Below are 19,287 nucleotides of genomic sequence, written 5' to 3'. Positions count from 1 at the left end.
CAATAAAACTAGCTAGAGTGAGTATAAACAAGTCTGAGTCAGAATGAGGTTTTTAAAATTACTTTAATCTAATAATCAGATAGCAGCTAGCAAAGGTTGACAATTTGGTAGTAAAGTTGTGGACTGATTGTGGTACACTTAACTTATTAGTAGTACCCATCATAATTAAATCCTACCGTATATAATTAATATCTAACAAATACTAAATTCAAACTAAGACTACTTTCTATAATCAGACACGACAGTTTTGATTGATGAATCTTTTACATAAAACACAACAAGAAATACTAGCATATACAAAATTATTAATTACTTTGGTAACACTTTAAAAACTGGAAACTATTTAAATCTATTTCAAAAGACTTAAAACAATATACTAAAAATTAAATAAAACTTTTAGTAAACAAGAAACTGTAAAATTTTTCATAAACTATTAAACTATAAACCTGGCTTAAATATTTAAACAATTAAACACCAGTTGAAATATTCACTTTTAAAACAAAACACTACTTACAATAAGCATTCACAAAAAGTTCAAGATATTTTGTTGCTTCAAGCTGCTCACCAAACTAACTAACTGCTTACATATAAACTGCCTGTCATGTTCTGATGTTTTGTTGCATCAGTATTTAGTTTGAAACATTTCGTCATATGATTCTCATTGGCTCGTACATTCAACCGTATTAACTCTAAATATTCTCTGAGCTCAACTTTAAACAACAAATAATGCAAGTATTCATTCCAAAGTTTTCAATTTTACAACATTTGTAAAGAGGTGCATTTCTAAAATGTTTATTTCATAGTTTAAATGTAAACAAGTGAAAATTAGTCACGTGTACAAAATGAGCCAATCGGGGTAGGTGTTTAATTTTAAGTGACGAAAATGACTCTTATTAATTAACACAGGGTTTTTTTTCAATAAAATATCTTTCAATATTCTCTTTTTTACTAACTAGATCCGGGTCCGGCCGGATCTCTGTTAGGATCCGGCCGGACCCGGATCCGGACTTTTTTTTCAAATTAGAATCCGGCCGGAACCGGACCCGGACTTTTTTTTCAAATTAGAATCCGGCCGGAACCGGATCCGGACTTTTTTTTCAAATTAGAGTCCGGCCGGATCCGGATATCAGACAAAAATGGCAATATCCGGCCGGACCCGGACCCGGATAGTGAGTCCGGTACATCACTAATACAGACTAACATGCTAAAAGCAAACAGAACTTGTGGATTTTTCAAAGAGCGCAAAAAACAAATATTTGACACATTTTATAAACGGGTAAAATTTTAAATTTTTGTTTTACAAAAAAAATAACTGCATAATTTAGGTAGTTTACATTTTAAAGCAAAATTTTTGAAAGTAGTTAATTTACAATGTTTGGAAAGATTTTTATAATTTAAAAACTTATTTACAAAATAACAAAACACGCCAGTAGCTTGAATTTATTAAAAGTATGTAACAATTTACAACTCAAACTAAAGTGATTAAACTAAATAAAGTATTACGATAAATTTCAAAATAAAAACTAAAATTATAGATGTTTTAATAATGTGTTTGATTTACTTGATTAAATGTTTTATTTAATGTATTTAACTTTATTGGTATTTAAATTGCTTAAAATGATTTAAAAAAGCGCTGTAATAAATTATTACGTCAATTTCTTAACTTTTGTTTAATATTTTATCGAGTAAAAAGTATAAGTGAAAACCCTTAGAAAGTACATAACGAATAAAAAAATCTTTAACTCATTCATTTTTTGCAAAACACTAACCGTTATAGTAATACTATAACGTCAAACTGTGTGCTATTGTAAGAATGTAACACGACTAAATTAAACTTTTTAGAAATTTTCTAATTTTTCTTAGGAAAAATTGTTTGAGATGCATTTTTTTAAATTTTACTATATTTGATAGCTTAAAATGACTAAAAATATGCATAACATACCATTGTAGCATTTTGTGACAATGATTTATATTTTAAAGTGTAATTAGGATTTGGCTTTTGATTAATTTTTAATAATCGAAAATTGGATAAAATGTACAATTTATGAGCGATATGATAAATCAAGACAGTTTTGAGCTGGCGTTGTTTACATTTCTTCAATATGATTATGACATAATTAAACGTTATATTTCTAGTTTATAATTTATGTTTTACTTACTAGGTTTCTTTCATAAAGATTTATCATTTTTTATAAAATTTTTAGCCTTAAAGCTTAAACTTTTATTACTTTAAGTTTATAAATATAATGTAATTTAGCTAACTTAATAGTTAAAAAACACGCTAACAACAATTTTCACTAAAAATTTTATACATTTTTTTAAAATTCTAAACATTAATTATAATAAAATTATAGTAATAATAATAAAAATAAATGATAATAAAATAGTTATATATCAAAAGTTCTAAACATTTTTTTAATGTTCTTTAATTAATTTAGTTTATGTGGCTTGCCCATACCGTGACATTTATTTCTAAAAGGAAATCATAACAGTTTTTAGTCACTAATGGTGAATATTGACTTTAAATTTAAAACTTATCTCCAGCAAATCGAAAGTATAATCTGCAACGCTGAGTGGTTCCTCTTTTACGACAGAACAAAATACAGATACCGTTTTAACCACTTTCGTCCAAGAAAAATTTCCCGTACTACAGGCGTGAAAGGCTTCGGAAATGCAAAAAGTTGATTAAATTTTTAAGGCGGTACGTTTCAATAGTTGTGCCAATAATCGGAAACAATCTGTTGAGAACAATCGAAAAGCTAACGACTGATTTAAAGCTTATCAAAATCTATAGAGCGTGTTTTGGTAAACGCGTTAAGAAAACGAAATCTGTCGTTTATGACTTAGGAAGATTAAGTAAAAAGTTTAGAAGTAGAATTGAAGAAGTGCTTGAATTTTTATCATTTTGTAATAAAGTTGAGTATAAGGTGAATAAAAAGATAAATTTGTTTGGAAACGGTTTAAAACTTATCATAGCCAAACGTAATTACCAAAACTTAAAAAAAGATAATGTATAACTTTTTCTTTATCACTATTTATAAAATTGAAATGTTTAGTTTAGCACATTCTTGGCTTGTATACAATATAGTAATATGCTAGCGTTGAAAATTATTTCAGTTTCAATGAACATATAAATAGTTTTTATAATGATAACTATTATTGCAGTAATTTTTATTGTCACTTATTTATACGTAATGTATTCATTGTAGGTCTGTTTAGCGTGTAAAAGTGTTTAATAAACTGATAATTGTTTAGTATTAATTTGTAACACCTTTATAATTTAGTAATATAAGATAAAACTTTAAGTGTTCAAGTATAAATATCTCTGTGACTTTTAAACAAACTTTAAAAGGTAATGTACTAATTAGATTAACGGATTAACGTCATTCAGTATAACAGTAAAATTTGTGACAAGCACTAGATACCAAAAACATTATTAAATTATTGGTATCTCACCTAACTAAAATTTTTAAAAAACTTCTTTTTCTTCGCAACAATAACTAGTTTTAAATGTCACAACTTTTAAAGCAACAATCCGTCTGTTCGTTTTTAATTTAAATAAATACAACTCTACAATCTTTCAAACGTTCTAATTTTGTTGGGGTAGGCTTATTACAGTCTTCTTTAGATTATTACTGACCGTCGTTAATTTTCCCGATAAGTTATTTTTCTATAATTTTTATTCAAAATTTTTGTAGTTTTGTAGCTGCAAGTTCAATCCGACAGCTTTACTTAGACATATACAAGTTTTCAATACTAACTTTTTCGAACAGCTAGCTTAATGCTGGAGTTGTATGAATTCAGCATCATGTGAATTTAAAAATATATTTTTTTGAACATTATACATTAAAAAACGTACTTGATGGAAAACAAGCCAGCAAAAAGACAAAATAGTAATTTTAAAGGGAGTAAATGCGCAGTACTCGCGAAAATTACGCACTTTTGTCAAAGCGTGCTTTAAAACTGCATTTAATTTTTTTTAAGTACTGTTCTATTTTTCGATTTAGATATGATAATACGTAGTTGGTAATCTTAAGTTTTCAATTTCACTCAAATGTTTTAGAAACTATGCCTTTTTGTTTTAGAACTTGTTCATTTAATTAAACAAATTAATTAATGTCAGTAAAGTTTGTTGAGTGTTAAACGTTTATGCGGTTTATTTTCATTTTAACTCTGTAACAACTTGTTAATAATTTAAAATATTTTTTAAGTAAACTGATTTTTAAATAAATTAAAAAAGAATTTTTTAACAAAATAGCTCCACAAATTAATTTTCTAAAATATTCCTATATTGCAATAAAAGTATTTCATATAACCTGCCGTAAGTTTTGTTTTATATAAACTTGTTCATTTTTTTTTTGGGTACTAACACTCATATAAAAGTTTTAAACAAATTTATCTTTTAAGTTAGTAACGGAATCATTAAGACAAGGTTTTCCAGGTTCACCTGCTAGTTTGATTTATTTTGTAATCAGAATCAACAAAATATTGTTAGACGATACTAATATAATTCAAACAAACACAAATAACTTTGAAAAGTATACTTTAGACTTTTTTACTTGGGTTGAAGTTTATATTTAAAAAATACTAAGAATGCAGAAAAACTAGGTTGAGAGGTTTTAATGAATTACATACATTTTAAAAGTAAATATTATTTTATATTTCAAGTAAAGATATTACGGCTGTGTATCAAATTTTACAGTTCCATAGTTAATATATTCTATTAAATAAAATAAAAACAAGTTTTCGTAGGTCAACTTTAATTTCTTAACAAAAGTTTTTAAAGTTCGTGTTTTAAAAGTATTGTTTTTAGTAAATACTGTTGTAATCGTATTTTTTTAAATATTAAGTTAGTTAAATAACACTATATTGTAAAACTTAAAGTTATAAAAGTTTAAGCCGTAAAGCTAACAAGTTATTATAGTTATTATAGTAGTTTAAATCTAACATTTAATTTTGTCATAATCAAATTGAAGAAATGTATACAACGACAGCACAAAACTGTCTTGATGTTTAGTTATAGCACTTAATAAAAACATTTTATCTAATTGTAGTTTATAAAGAATTAAACACAAGCCAAATCTTAATTATACTCTAAAATTTAAATCTTCATCACAAAAAGCTACAATGGTATGTTGAGAATACTTTTAGTCATTTTCAGTTATTATATTCAGAAAAATTAGTGAAATTTACTTTTGTTTTACAGTTATATAGTAAATAATGATGTATAGTACAAATAAAGTATATACTTCTGTTGTTTTTGTTTTTCAATGTTTATTATAGTTAATATTCTTTAAACCAGAATTAAAAATTCAAAAAAAAGATAGTTAGTTTGTATCGAAATCTTGTTTAAAAGAACAAATGAAATAAAATTGTGTACAAATACTAAAGCTTTCATTCTGTTAACAATTAAGTTAACGCGGCTATTAATCATATCACACCGTTTTATTTCTTGAAGGTAATTAAAGACAATTTTCAGTAATGGAACCGGTTGGTTTGCAATTTAAAAAGACTCTCCAACAAATCGAAAGTATAATCCGCAATTCTGAATGGTTTTTACTCGACGCCAGGACTAAGCACATTCACCATTTCGTCGCGTCCTTATCCGTCACGAGGATTCCGTTCTATCGACTTAAAAAGCTTCGGAAGTGCAAAAAGTTGATCAAGCATTTCAGACGTTACGCGAAGATAGTTGTGCAGAAAATCAGAATTCTCATGAGAGTAGTCGAAAAATTAGCAGCTAGTTTAAAACTTATCAAAATCTATAGAAGACAGTTGCGCAAAATTGAGAAGAAAACGAAATTTGTCGTTGATGTTTTAGTAAAGTTGGGTAAAAAGTTGAGGGGTAGAATCAACGAAATGCTTGATACTTTGTCAGCCTATAAGAAGGTTGAATATAAATTAAATTGGAGGATAAACAAGATACAACCGGTCTAAAATTGAAAATTTTATCGTTATTAAGTCGTTAAAACTACAAATTAAATGTTTTTTATTTATTTTAAATGATCAGTTTATTATACTCTTGGCTTGCATACATTATAATTTATGTGAGCTTTTTTAATTTATCTAGTTTAAAAAATTATATCTGTAGATAATATTTATTATTATTAATTTATTTGTTTTACATCTCGTTGTAGGTCTGCTTAAATTGTATCTTTCAATGAAGTTCACAAATTAACTGTAATAATTCAGATGTTGATAGACCTTTAAATGTAATTAGGTATCATCTGATTTCAAGACAAACAAATTTTTTCATTATAAAAACTTAAGCGCTTTCGGAATTAACAAACTCTCTTGTCAAAATACTGTACACTTACTAGTTAACTAAACATAAAATAAATAAAGTGAAACTAAATCATTTGTAAAAACACAACTAAGTAAAACGACAACCTTTTTTTGTTATTTACTTGTCGTTTTAATTAGTTGTGTTTTTTACAACATATATAGTTAAGTTACTGCGTAGGCGTATTACTATTTTGTCTACAACTCTAGTCCATATAACGTCTTTTACTTATGAAAATTTACTTAGTTTTTACATAAAGTTTATTGAGAACGAGAGTAATACGATCGTAATCAATTTTAAAGTACTAAACAAATATAAATAATAGAAAAAAAATGTTTTAGTTGTAATTTAAACTACTTACAGATGAATTATTTAAATGATAGATTTATCATTCTAATTAAAAATTAAATCTTTAAGAATTAAAATTTAATTAAACATATAAAGTTTGCGAAATTGCTACTAAGCTGGAACTTTATACCAAATTAAAAAATGTCTAAAATAGTTTTTAGTATCATAGTTAAAAGTAATATATATATAGTTATTTTAATTATGTTAAGACTTTACTGTTTTGTTAAATTACGAATTAGAGAAAAAAAATACTTTTAGTCTTCAGATATGTCTTTAAAGTTTATTGAAAACACTTTAAAATTAAAACAAAACATTCAACATAAAACAGTACACAGTGTGGAAAGTCTCTAAACTCGAAACCCTAGAAATAAATTTATTGAGTATTGATAGATAAAATTCGCTGATACAGTATAATAATTAAGTATAAAAACATTTTATGTTTGTTATGACCAACTTAAGTAATACAAATACCTAAGGGTCCTAAGTAAAAACGTGCTAAAAAGTCACCCGTCTGCAGGAAAAGTATGGGCAAAAAGGTTAGGTTGAAAATCTACTCACAGACAGTCAACCCGACCCAACTGAAACTTTGTATGTTGGCTTACCAACATCCACAGCTCACGGGTTTTTAGAAATTTTTTTATTTTAATTGATGTTCTACTTTTTGAAGTGAAAGGCTGTTATTAAAACAAAATCTATAATTATAATTTCAGTTATATCATTCTCTTTACAAGGTTGCCAAAAAAAATTGTAACCCTGGAATTTGACAATTTAACTAAAAATCTGGAAAAATCTGCACCATCATCTTCTATGTATTCTGAAAGATTTTTTTTTCTGAAACTGGTAATTTTTACGAGCATAAGCGCGATCAATTGCTTCCAAAGACCGGCAAATTTTTTTTTATTTTTCCACTATAACTTGAAAAACAAGAATAGTCTTTTGTAGTATAACAGAGACATGTTTTGCTATTGTAGTTCGTTTTATATTTTTAACAGTTGCTTAAACTAATTTATACTTCTTTTTTTGTTACGGTAAAAGTGTAATCTTAAGTGGAATTAATTTTTTGTGTAATTCGTTTTTTTCTTTAAGCATTTATTAAAGCCTATAATTTATTTTGCATAAGAAAAGTACAACTTAATTGTTAGTGTTGGTTGCATAGACATCAAAATATTGATACTAAGATTTTTGTATGTAGCTTAATTTTGTTTCCAGCAAGACATTTGTTTATCTTTATTGTTTTGCTTTTAAAATAAATTATTTAGAAATAAAAATTATATATTAACATGCTAAAAATATTGTTCAAACCTTTTTTTTTTTTAAATGAGTAATAATATGTTACGTAACATATTGTATTTAAATAAAAAGCAAATTAAGTCTTTTGGATTCCAAGTATTTAAATATTCGAATTCGGACTCGGATTCGGCCGAATCCTAATTTTAAATTAAGACTCAGATTTGGCAGATCGCTAAAATTAACCAACTAACTTGATATACTTTAAATGTTTTTGAGATTTTCTGATAAAAAGTTTTTGATATTCTTGGCAGAAATTTTTTAGAAAAAAAAATACTTAGGTAGTTGAAAGAGTATAATAATTTTAAAGTACCAAAATCTTACTAATGCTACTAAACTTATTTTTGATGCTAAAATTTTCAAATTATCTAGTAAATCTTGACAAATGTTGATTATATTATTTAAAATAAAACTGTTTTTGACACTATTATACATCAGTATGCATAGTATAGTTTTATTAATACAAAAGCACTATTTTATTTAGTCAAATAATAAAACTTCTATACTTGCTTAAAAAACATTTATAACGTGTAAATAATGTTTTTCATCTTTAAAGTAGGAACAAAATATGTAAGATTTAAAACGTTTTCTTTTTAATACAAAACAGAAAAACTCTTTTCCAGACGAAACTAAATGACTGTGTTTACCATTTAAGAAAATTAAAATTTTTCAAACATAACCTCTATGTGGTAAACGAATGAGAGAGTACTAAACGAAGTTAAACAACTTACTATTTTCTAAAAATAAAAATAAAACATTAAAGGTTTGTCTTTTAAAAAATTATTGCTACTGTCTAGCTTTTTTCGGGTGTTTTAATTTTTAAACGTGAAGAATAGTTTTTTAAAACAGATACATACAAAATACCTGCATTATAAAAAACAAGTTATTTTTGAGTTGTTCCAACAAAAACCTTTTGAAATTTTTGGCAACGAATTGATTGTTTTGTGAGTGAGTTTTTTGATGAGTTTTTTGAAAGAAAATGGTTAAGAAAAATTGTATATAATTTTGATAAAAAAAAAACAGTTTTCTTTTTATACGAATATATTTACTAATTGTTTTACTGGACTTAACATAAATCTAAAGTACTAAGCTGAAATATTCCATTTGTTATTGAAACTTAACGAATATTAATTTCTTTATGTTAAATTTTTTGTCAATATTATTTATTAAAAGTTTATTAAGTATTTCGTTGTTAGATACCACTATGTTTCACTACATTTGTTATTAATACAAAACAACTTGGCAAATAAATCAAAACTCAAGTTATAACTTGTAGTATTAAATTAAAACATTAATGTCGTATAAGCTGCATTGTTTTTGTAATAAAAATTATGTTAATAAGTGTTAGAAAGCATTATTTTGTGTTTAATATCTAATGCAATATTTTAAAGAAAAAAATTGAAACCTTTACATATTATATACACAACAGCACAGAGTAATAAAAACTCTAAAATAAACTAATGTTTGATAAATTCATGAAAAATCAAAAACAACAACGGTTAACACTTCGAGATTGGTTTTTCCAAACACATTTTTTTAGTTATTTTGCTTTTTTTTTTTAACTTTTCTTGTTTCTAACATACATATAACATAAATGAAAACTTTACTAGAAGTAAAATTTTAATTTTCTCGGTAAAAAGTGAAGAAACTAAAAAGTTTATATTTCTAATATAGAATACAGATTTTATATCAACTGGTTGTAACTAAAAATTTAAGTTATTATTTAATGATTTTATTTTTTTTTCACTTAGACCCTTTTTTTCGATCATCCGTATATAACTTTGAAAATATTTTAAAAAACAAGTTGTGTAAGCTAATTATATCCCTTAGTTAAAATTACTTTTTCCCTCGTGAAGGCTATACATTTTTGTAAGTTTCAGTGCAATTGTTGAGCAAAAAAAATATTTGAACCGCTATTTCGACTAAATTGAAATGTTTCTACTTCAGTCAATAATATTTTTTTATTACTGAAAGCTTCTATTGTACTTATTTTCAGCTAACCTTTTGTCAACTACTTTGCTGAGTTAATAACAATAAAAAATTGTAGAAAACTTCACCGTTAATTCCAACTGAAAGAACTTTTCCAAAAACAAATTATTTTTGAGGTTTTTTTGAATGAAAGCTTTTAACATTCTTGGCAACGAATTTCCTTATCGCGTGCGAGCAAGTACTTAGAAAGAGTATATATACACGAGCTCTATTCAATTTCCTCACAAAACATTTGAAACGATGAACATGAAAGTAGTTTTACTAATTTTGATTTTTTTAATCGAAATTTTCCTCGTTTCTGCCGACAGTTGCCACCAGTTTTCAATTTGTGGCAATCAACCTTCCGGCCCCCAAGACCCCCAAAACCCGGTTCAACGGGGAAAAATGGGGGCCAGGGGGCCGAAGGGAGAAAAGGGCGAAAGGGGCTCGGACGTGGGCGAGATGTTGGGCGATAAAATGGGCGAAATTGAGATGAGGATGGGATTATTGGAGGGAGAAAATACAAAGCTGAGGGAAACGATCGGTGAAATGAACCGGACCGTGTTGAAGCAGGAAGAAAATATCAACAAGCTGCATGATTTGATCGTACAATTGAATGGTTCGTTTTTATTACATTAAGCATTAGAATAGTTGTATAAGTTTTCAAAATAAAATATGTTTTTTACTTGTTATTAGATCAAGTAGCTAGCTCAGTTCTAAGCCAGGAAAAGAAAGCAAAACACTTTAAAAAAGTTCTGGCCAAGCAATCGAATGAGATTTCTACAATTTTCGACATCACTTACACTCTTTCAGGTTTGTCTAAAGTTTTTGATTTGTACTTTAAAATTCTATTTAAACTGTCAATTCAAAAAATTAGTAAATACTAAAATCAACCTTTCAAGATGTGTTTTAATATATAGATGAGGCATTTTGCGAAAATTATTAAACTTTATCTACTAAAATCTTTGGAGTACCTTATATTCAAAACTAATGTTTTACAAAATAGTTTTACTAAGAAAGCGTTATAAATACAAATAATTGTTAATAGAATGTCACGTGCCACCAATTTTAAACATCCACCCGAAAACTCCCGATAAAATATCCCACAATTCGTCAATAGAACTTTCGTGCGATTCATTCACTGCAGTGGGCGAAACTAACAGAAACTGTCTGAGTGGAAGTTGGATTCCAAGTTTCAGATCTGACCCGTTTAAGTGTGGTTAGTTTAATATTTGTGTTTCTTGTACTTTTTTTCTCTTATACTATTTCTTGTAGCGATTTGTTTAGTAGAAGTTTAGTTACTTAAAATATTAAACTTATATAAAAACTAAACTTAAAAAGCAACTTTTTAAAGCTTATAAAATGTTTTAAAAAATAATTTTAATGATTTTTTAAATACATGTTTTGCTAAATTCATATTAAATAATTAACGTTTGCAAAAATTTAATAATATAAATGTTTAACAAAATTTTAAAAGTTTATTTAATTTTCCAAGTACTTATTTATAATGTTTTTTTTAGTTGACAGTATTTAAAGAACGGTTTTGACATTGAAGTAAATATTTACTATGTTTTAATAAAAACCAGAGCTAATTAGTGCTAGTTGGGAAGCAGCGAACCAACAATGCGTAGAAATTGGAAGAAGGCTTTTGATTGACGACATAGAAACAACAAAGAAACGACAGTGAGTTGTTTAAAATATAAAATAAATTTTAACAATAGTATTTACTTTTTTCACTACAGATAGACTTTTGTAAATAAAGGTTAAAGTAAATATACTTTTTATGTATATACAAGTTTTAATTTTCAAATTTAATAAATAAAATAATTACTTGTCTAAGCGTTTATTTATTCAAAATATAGTTTTATGCATGATACTTTACGTAGTCGAGGCAAAATTTTAAACTTTCTAATTTTTTATTTTCTAGTTGAATATGAAAAAACATATATAATATTTACTACAGAGAGTTGTGCAGGAAATACGGAGTCACAAGCGGTTCTTTTTGGACTGGAATCAAAAGATATGGTAGAGAATGGGTGAAAGCAGATGGAAGTGTTTTAGATTCTAACTTGAGTATTGATTGGTGTCCAGGATACCCGTTGTCTTCAAGCGGATACGACTACCTTATGATTTATTGTTATGAAAATAGTGATAGTGAATTCGGCAGGTTTAAGAACAGACCGGAAAGCTATACCTACAAATTTATATGCCAATAAGAATAATGTGTATTTTTTAGAAAATCTAAATGCTTTATAAGTTATTGTCAACATCTAACATTTTATTACAAATATAAACTATTATCAATGTTTTAAACATGTTTTTAATTTTTATTTACTTGCTTTCTAGATACTAGTCTGTCACTAAAGTGCTGTATAGATTCTCGTGATTGTATAAAAATAAACTTTAAATAAAGAATTGTTTTAGTATTAATTTTATATCAACTTATAAAATGTTTCTGTACAACTAACTTGTTTAAATAAGGTAAAACAATAGATGCTTTTATTTAAAAAATTTTGTTTCCAATTCTTAGATATATCAGTACTAACGGTTTTTTTAATAGTATAACAGATAAAAACCTGAACTACACATTTATTATTGTAATTATTATAGTTATAATAAAAAAAGCTAAACTTATATAGCCATATCATTAACTCAAACGTTATTCTATTTTACTATTTTATCAGTTGTAATAAACCGAAAACTTGTTAGCTTAATTTTTAGCAACACATTATCTGTTAATTAACTGAAATAACAAACATGTTAATTTAGAGTTTTTAAATAAAAGTTCAGAAAAAGCTTTGTTCTTGTAAATTAGGCCATAAGTAAATTAACAAAAAATTCTAAGCTTCCAAACTTTTAAAATAAAGTGTGTTTTGAAAAAATAAGTTTAATACTATTTATTTTTATTGTATAACTGAGGTAGCTACTATTTTGCATTTTAGCTTCTAACTTAGAAAACTAACTAAATAAATATATCTTTCTTTGTTGAGTTTATTCACAAACTAATTACAAGAATGATAAAGTCTGTAATACAAAACATAATTAAAACTAGGTAAATACTTATACATCTCCCCCCAGATTTTATCTACGAAGGAGATAAAACGATAAATTTACCTACCAAAACAAAATTATTTTAAAACAGTTTGTTACAACTTAAACACATTTTTCAGGTCTAAAATTCAACGAAATAAAACTCAAAAAGACAAAAACATTAAAAAAATTACGATTAACTTAGTTCACTATTAAATGATTTTTTTAAACAAACAAACTGTAACAAAAAATTTGAGACTTAATCTTTACTTTTCTTCACTAAGTTGCTGAATACAAGCATTCAAAAACTAAATTGCTTCACCGATTTGAACTTTTCAGCTTTGAAGAACGAAACCACACGCCATTCATCTAATTACCTTGAAACTTCATTTATTTTGCCGATAAACATCTTTATCATAGTTTCGACTTCAAACAAAGTAGAAGGTGCATTACTGATAGCATTAAACACTGAGGAAATACTGCTACACTTATTTTCCAAATACTCGAAACCAACCAACAGTTCGAATTTTTGAAAGTCAATCTCTGCGTCCTCATCCAAGATCACTTTAAACAAGTGGCTGTTAGATAAGTCTGCTGCAAAGTCAACTACAAACTTTATGACGTCACCATTGGACTGAAACTCATTTATTAGACCATAAAACATTAATTTACAGTAAACATTCCAACTTGACAATAAATGAATGTCAGCAACATTGGTGTCACGAAGCTTTTGAAAAGCATTATAAAGTCTTACACGGAAACGCTGCAAATAATCCGATAATTTCACACACTCATCCCGGACACATTGTTGTTCGCAAGTAAACTTCGGCGGTTTGTTTGCTTTTCTATAAAAATATAAGTCAAGAAAATATAGATCAAAGCAAATCCGAGCCATTCCAGTTCAACATCAATTTTGAAGAAAGTCATTAGTACAGAGGGAAATTACACAATGCTTATTCAAAAAGAATCTTTCTTCTAAAAAAAACACAGAAAATAAAAACTTTTCTTGACATCTTTTTTCTCGAATTTACCAGAAAAGACAAACTTTTACAGTGGTATGTTTGCTTTTCTCAGATAAGGGATACTACTTAGAGATTTGCAAACAGGAGGGGTAAATCTTCTTAGAAACTTACGATTTTGGCAGTCCTTCACTTCCACCACCACTCCACTTTCCCCCATTTGCTAGGAAATTTACTGCCTAAAAAAACTAATTTCAACCCCGAAAATCACATATTTTTCAATTTTTTGACTTAAACAGTAATAAAATAGCTTATACATGTCCTAGACTTATAGTTTATATCTTAAATGAAAGCTTATAATTATAGCCATAAATTAAAGACATTTCAACTGCTTTGGATGTACTATGATATCATTATTACACAAAATATGCAAATCCTGTCTATACCATCCTACTTTTTATCTAATATAAAAAGCAAATTTTTCTGAGGTTTATACTTTGATTTTTATTATTTCCAGTGTAAAATAAGTGGAGTCAGCTAGCCAGAATGATAATACTGATGTAATTTCATTTCAATTGCATGTTGATATATATATAAAGTACTTTTAAATCACTTTCCGCTATTAGAAGTTATGATTATTGCAAGCACATATCTAAGAACAAAAGATCTAGACCTATATATCATTAAAACTGCATGTATATTTATTAAAATTAGTATAATTTTATTCTTTAAATATAATTAGTTTTTATTTAATAAAAAAATAATTATTTATCTGTATTAGTTTTTTTTTAGCTTTAAGTATGTTGTTGTTTTCACATTACTATTAGTTTAAGTTTACAAATTTTTATACATTAATTAAAACTTAATTTGGTAGTTTGTTTAAATGGTTTAATTCTCTTATTTAAAAACTTTGTATCAAATAATTTCTAGTTGAAAACTCATAGCAGTTTATTATTATTGTATTAACTTATATAGCTGCTATTTACAAGACTGATCACTTAGCGAGGTATAACTTTTATCTATATAACATATAAAAGCTTATACCTTGCTAAGAGCTATATTATACACATATTAAATAAATATATCTTTCTTTGTTGAGTTTATTCACAAACTAATACAAGAATGATAAAGTCTGTAACACAAAACATAACTAAAACTAGGTAAATACTTCTACATCTCCCCCCAGATTTTATCTACTAAGGAGATAAAACGTCAAATTTACCTAGAAAAACAAAATTTTTTTTAAAACAATTTGTTACAACTAAAACGCATTTTTTAGGTCTAAAATTCAACGAAATTAAACTCAAAAAGACAAAAACATTTCAAAAATTACGATTAACTTAGTTCACTAATAAATGATTTGTTAAAACAAACTACAACTTAAACAAACAAACTGTAACAAAAAGTCGAGACTTAATCTTTACTTTCCTTCACTAAGTTGCTGAATACAAGTATTTAAAAACTTAATTGCTTCACCGATTCGAACTTTTCAGCTTTGAAGAACGAAACCACACGTCATTCATCTAACCATCTTGACACTTCACTTCATTTGCTGATAAACACCTTTATCATATTTTCGGCTTTAAACAAAGTAGAAGGTGCATTACTGATAGCATTTAACACTGACGAAATACTGCTACACTTATTTTCCAAATACTCGATACTAACCAACAGTTCGAATTTTTGAAAGTCAATCTCTGCGTCCTCATCCAAGATCACTTTGAACAGATGGCTGTTAGACTAGTCTGCTGCAAAGTCAGCTACAAACTTTAGGACGTCACCATTGGACTGAAACTCATTTATTAGACCATAAAACATTAATTTACAGTGAACATTCTAACTAACAATAAATGAATATCAGCAACATTGGTGGCACGAAGCTTTTGAAAAGCATCGTAAAGTCTTACACGGAAACGCTGCAAATAATCCGATATTTTCACACACTCATCTCGGACACATTGTTGTTCGCAGTAAACTTTGGCTGTCTGTTTGCTTTTCTGTAGAAAATATAAGTCAAGAAAATATAGATCAAAGCAAATCCGAGCCATTCCAGTTCAACATCAATTTCGAAGAAAACCATTAGTACAGAAGGAAATTACACAATGCTTCACAAAAAAATCTTCCTTTTATAAAAACAAAGAACATTAAAACTTTTCTTGACATCTTTTTCTCATCCTTACAGAAAAGACAAACTTTTACAGTGGTATGTTTGCCTTTCTCAGATAAGGGGTACTGCTTATAGATTTGCAAACAGGAGGGGTAAATCTTCTCAGAAACTTACGATTTTGAGCAGTTAAGCGACCTGATCCATCAACTTTGACAACACATTGATGGCAGTCCTTCACTTCCACAACCACTCCACTATTCCCCCACTTGCTAGGAAAGTTACCTGTTTGATTTAGTATCACGACATGATCACCGCAATTCAGTGGTGGCAACGATTTTGTGTTCTCACTTATATTTTCGAGAGACTTAACATAACAAATACTGAGAGATTCTTCCTTTTTATTCCAAACGTCATGCCACATTTTTGAGATCTGCGGATTATTGTAGGTCATAACACTCTTTCTGACGTAAGGTAATGACTTCTTTAAATTTCTTCGCGATCTAGTCTGTAAAAGTACGTTTTTCTGTCCCTGTACCTCCTTTTTCTTCTTGGCGTTTTTCCGCTCGAACATATTTTTTCTCTGACCTCGGCTGCAAAGACCAACAAAATTTTGTGTATACAATCCACCAACTAGAAGTGCATTTGACTCATCAGCATAATTTTGATGACGTTGATAAACTTTTTTACGGGACTTTATCCAGCATTTTTTACAGACAAAACACTCAATATACCTTATATTTTTACTGCTCCAAACAAATTTATAAGTTAATTTGTTACATATGCTACAAATTGTTTTACCACTTGGTTTTTGTGTGGTTTTCTTTAAGAACTTGCATACATTTGGTGTGTACAATCCACCAACTAGAAGTGCATTTGACTCATCAGCATAACTTTAGTGACTTTGATAAACTTTTTTACAGGACTTTAACCAGCATTTTTTACAGGCAGAACACTCAATATACCTCATATTTTTACTGCTCCAAACAAATTTATCAGTTAATTTATTACATGTGTCACAAGTTATTTTACCACTTGGTTTTTGTGTGGTTTTCTTTGAGGATTTGTATGAGAAAAGTGATGCTGTAACAGCGGGTTTTGACATTGCATCACGTGCCATCTCTTTTCCTTCAATAAAACCGATTGTCTCATTGACATTTTTCTCATCTAGATTTTCCCATCCTAGCACCTCTTTACGGATATCCTCATCGGCTAAACCTGTTACCATGACATCTTTTAGGATTATGTCTGTAAAATCTATCATTTGATTACAGCCATCCTTTGGGCATTTACATGTGTACGAGCATGTACTGGCTTTTCCCTTTAAACGTGCAGCAAATGATCTAGTGTTTTCAGTCAAATTCTGTCTTGCACTAAGAAAGTCTGATCGTCGTACAACAACTGAAACAGGAATAACTGCAAGCTGCTTGATCATCCTTAAAAGCTCTTGCTCACTTAAATTTACTACATCTTTATGTCCCTTAAGAATAGCATCGCCTAGATCTTCCTCACAACACTGGTACAGTTGACGGCCTTTTTCTACTTCTGTCATCTCCATGCTATCTTTAAAAATAGTCCACTTCTGTACAAATATATTCCAACCCTCTTCGTTGCAGTATGTCCCTATTCGAAGCGGTCCATCTTTGGAGGCTTTGGTTTTGAAGAATTTGCACTAATGTGAACATTATTGTGAATGATAAGCAAAGCGGCAACTACAGAAGCATCGACGTCTGGTGTTTCATATGTACAACTCTCAAGAGAGCATTTAATCACAGGCATTGTTTATTCAAAGCTAGACTTTATCATAAATAAATATATCTTTCTTGGTTGAATTTATTCACAAACTAATTACAAGAATGATAAAGTCTGTAATACAAAACATAATTAAAACTAGGTAGTTACTTATACACTAACTTTGCGTTAAAATTTGAGAACAATAAAAAACAATAATAAGTTTAGAAAAAAATATTTTTTGGCAATATATGTTGTTAAGCAAACGAGAGTATGTAAATAAAACATTTTATAAACAAAAACTTTGAACAAAATTTTACTAAATAGCCAACGATAAATGTTTAAACTCGTATATATTAAATATGCATAAACTAATGCATTTTGAATGCTATAAACTTTTTAAATATTTTAGAGAAGGTTAAAGTACTCTAAAAAAACCTCAAATACTTTAACTATGGTGTTACAACTGATATATTTACTTTTTTTAGCTTGAGAAAATTTTCAATTTAAAAAAATCAAAATTTAAGTATTGTAATGTACTATGTATTGCTTACTTAATGTTAACACTCTTTAAATTAGTCTGTTGATTCTACATTTAAAATTTTAGTAACTGGTAAAAAAGAATAAGCAAGTTTTTTGTCTTTAAAAATTTTCTGTAAAGATTTTAGTTCAAAAAAGTTTTTTCAAAAATACTCGAAAACATTTTTTCCATAAACAACACAGGCATAAGAAAACAATTCTAAAGCTGCCTTTTGTGTATAAAGAGTAAAAAATAGCTTTAAGTTTTTTATATGGAAATTTATTCCACAAAAGTTTCAATAACCATCTAGTCTAAATAATTTCCTCTTAAATTAAAAAGTCTGCTTAAATTATATGGTTCTACTCTTACTAGTTGCTATACTATAAATATTTCTAAACAAAAATTTGCATTATCAAAACACTAAAAGTTTTAAAAACATATCGATGTAAAATTAAAGTAATCAATTAACTTATCTTTAAATTGTCCTCATTGGACAGAATGGTTACAATTTTGCAGATTTTTATGGTTTACAGCTAACTGACCCACTACTATCAGAGTTTATGTATAAGTTTAAAATGAAAATAACTTTACTGTTCAATATTGCTAACTTAATACTAACTTCTAGTAATTATAAAACACCTAGATGTATCAATTACAATTCTTTGAAATAAGTTTTATATTATTAAATGACATTATCGTTTACAAAAAAGCCAATAACTCAACTTTTGTTTGAGATATATTAAAAACAATATAGCTTAACCTAAGAAATAACTGGAAATAATAATTTTTCTATAATAATAAATTATAATTTCTAATTTATATGACTTGTACTTTTCTTACATTTTTGCTTATAGATGCAGTTTTTATGCATATAAATTTGATACTTAATGTTAACAGAGACAAAACTACAAAAAAAAAATTTTAGTAATAGTTGAAGTTAACTTGAAAAAAAAAGAGGTATAATATTCTACAACATCATAGAAAATTAACTAGTAAATAATTAATAAATATACATAGTAAATACTAGTTTCTACTTTTAAAACTTTACAATCAACAA

General features: G+C 27.3%; 1 protein-coding gene across 1 annotated transcript; it reads left to right on the top strand.

The window, feature by feature from the left end:
* Positions 1-10,291: 10,291 nt before the first annotated feature.
* Positions 10,292-12,102, top strand: LOC145836436 (uncharacterized). Its single transcript, XM_082944235.1, has 5 exons — positions 10,292-10,505; positions 10,583-10,699; positions 10,935-11,105; positions 11,473-11,569; positions 11,850-12,102. The coding sequence occupies exons 1-5, from the start codon at positions 10,292-10,294 to the stop codon at positions 12,100-12,102; spliced, it is 852 nt and encodes a 283-aa protein (XP_082800361.1).
* Positions 12,103-19,287: the final 7,185 nt, after the last annotated feature.

This window comes from Thalia democratica, chromosome 5, assembly GCF_965202585.1.
Source record: "Thalia democratica chromosome 5, ktThaDemo2.hap1.1, whole genome shotgun sequence".
Taxonomy (NCBI): domain Eukaryota; kingdom Metazoa; phylum Chordata; class Thaliacea; order Salpida; family Salpidae; genus Thalia; species Thalia democratica.
The sequence above is the reverse complement of the archived record's forward strand: the minus strand, read 5'-3'. Positions and strand labels throughout refer to the sequence as shown.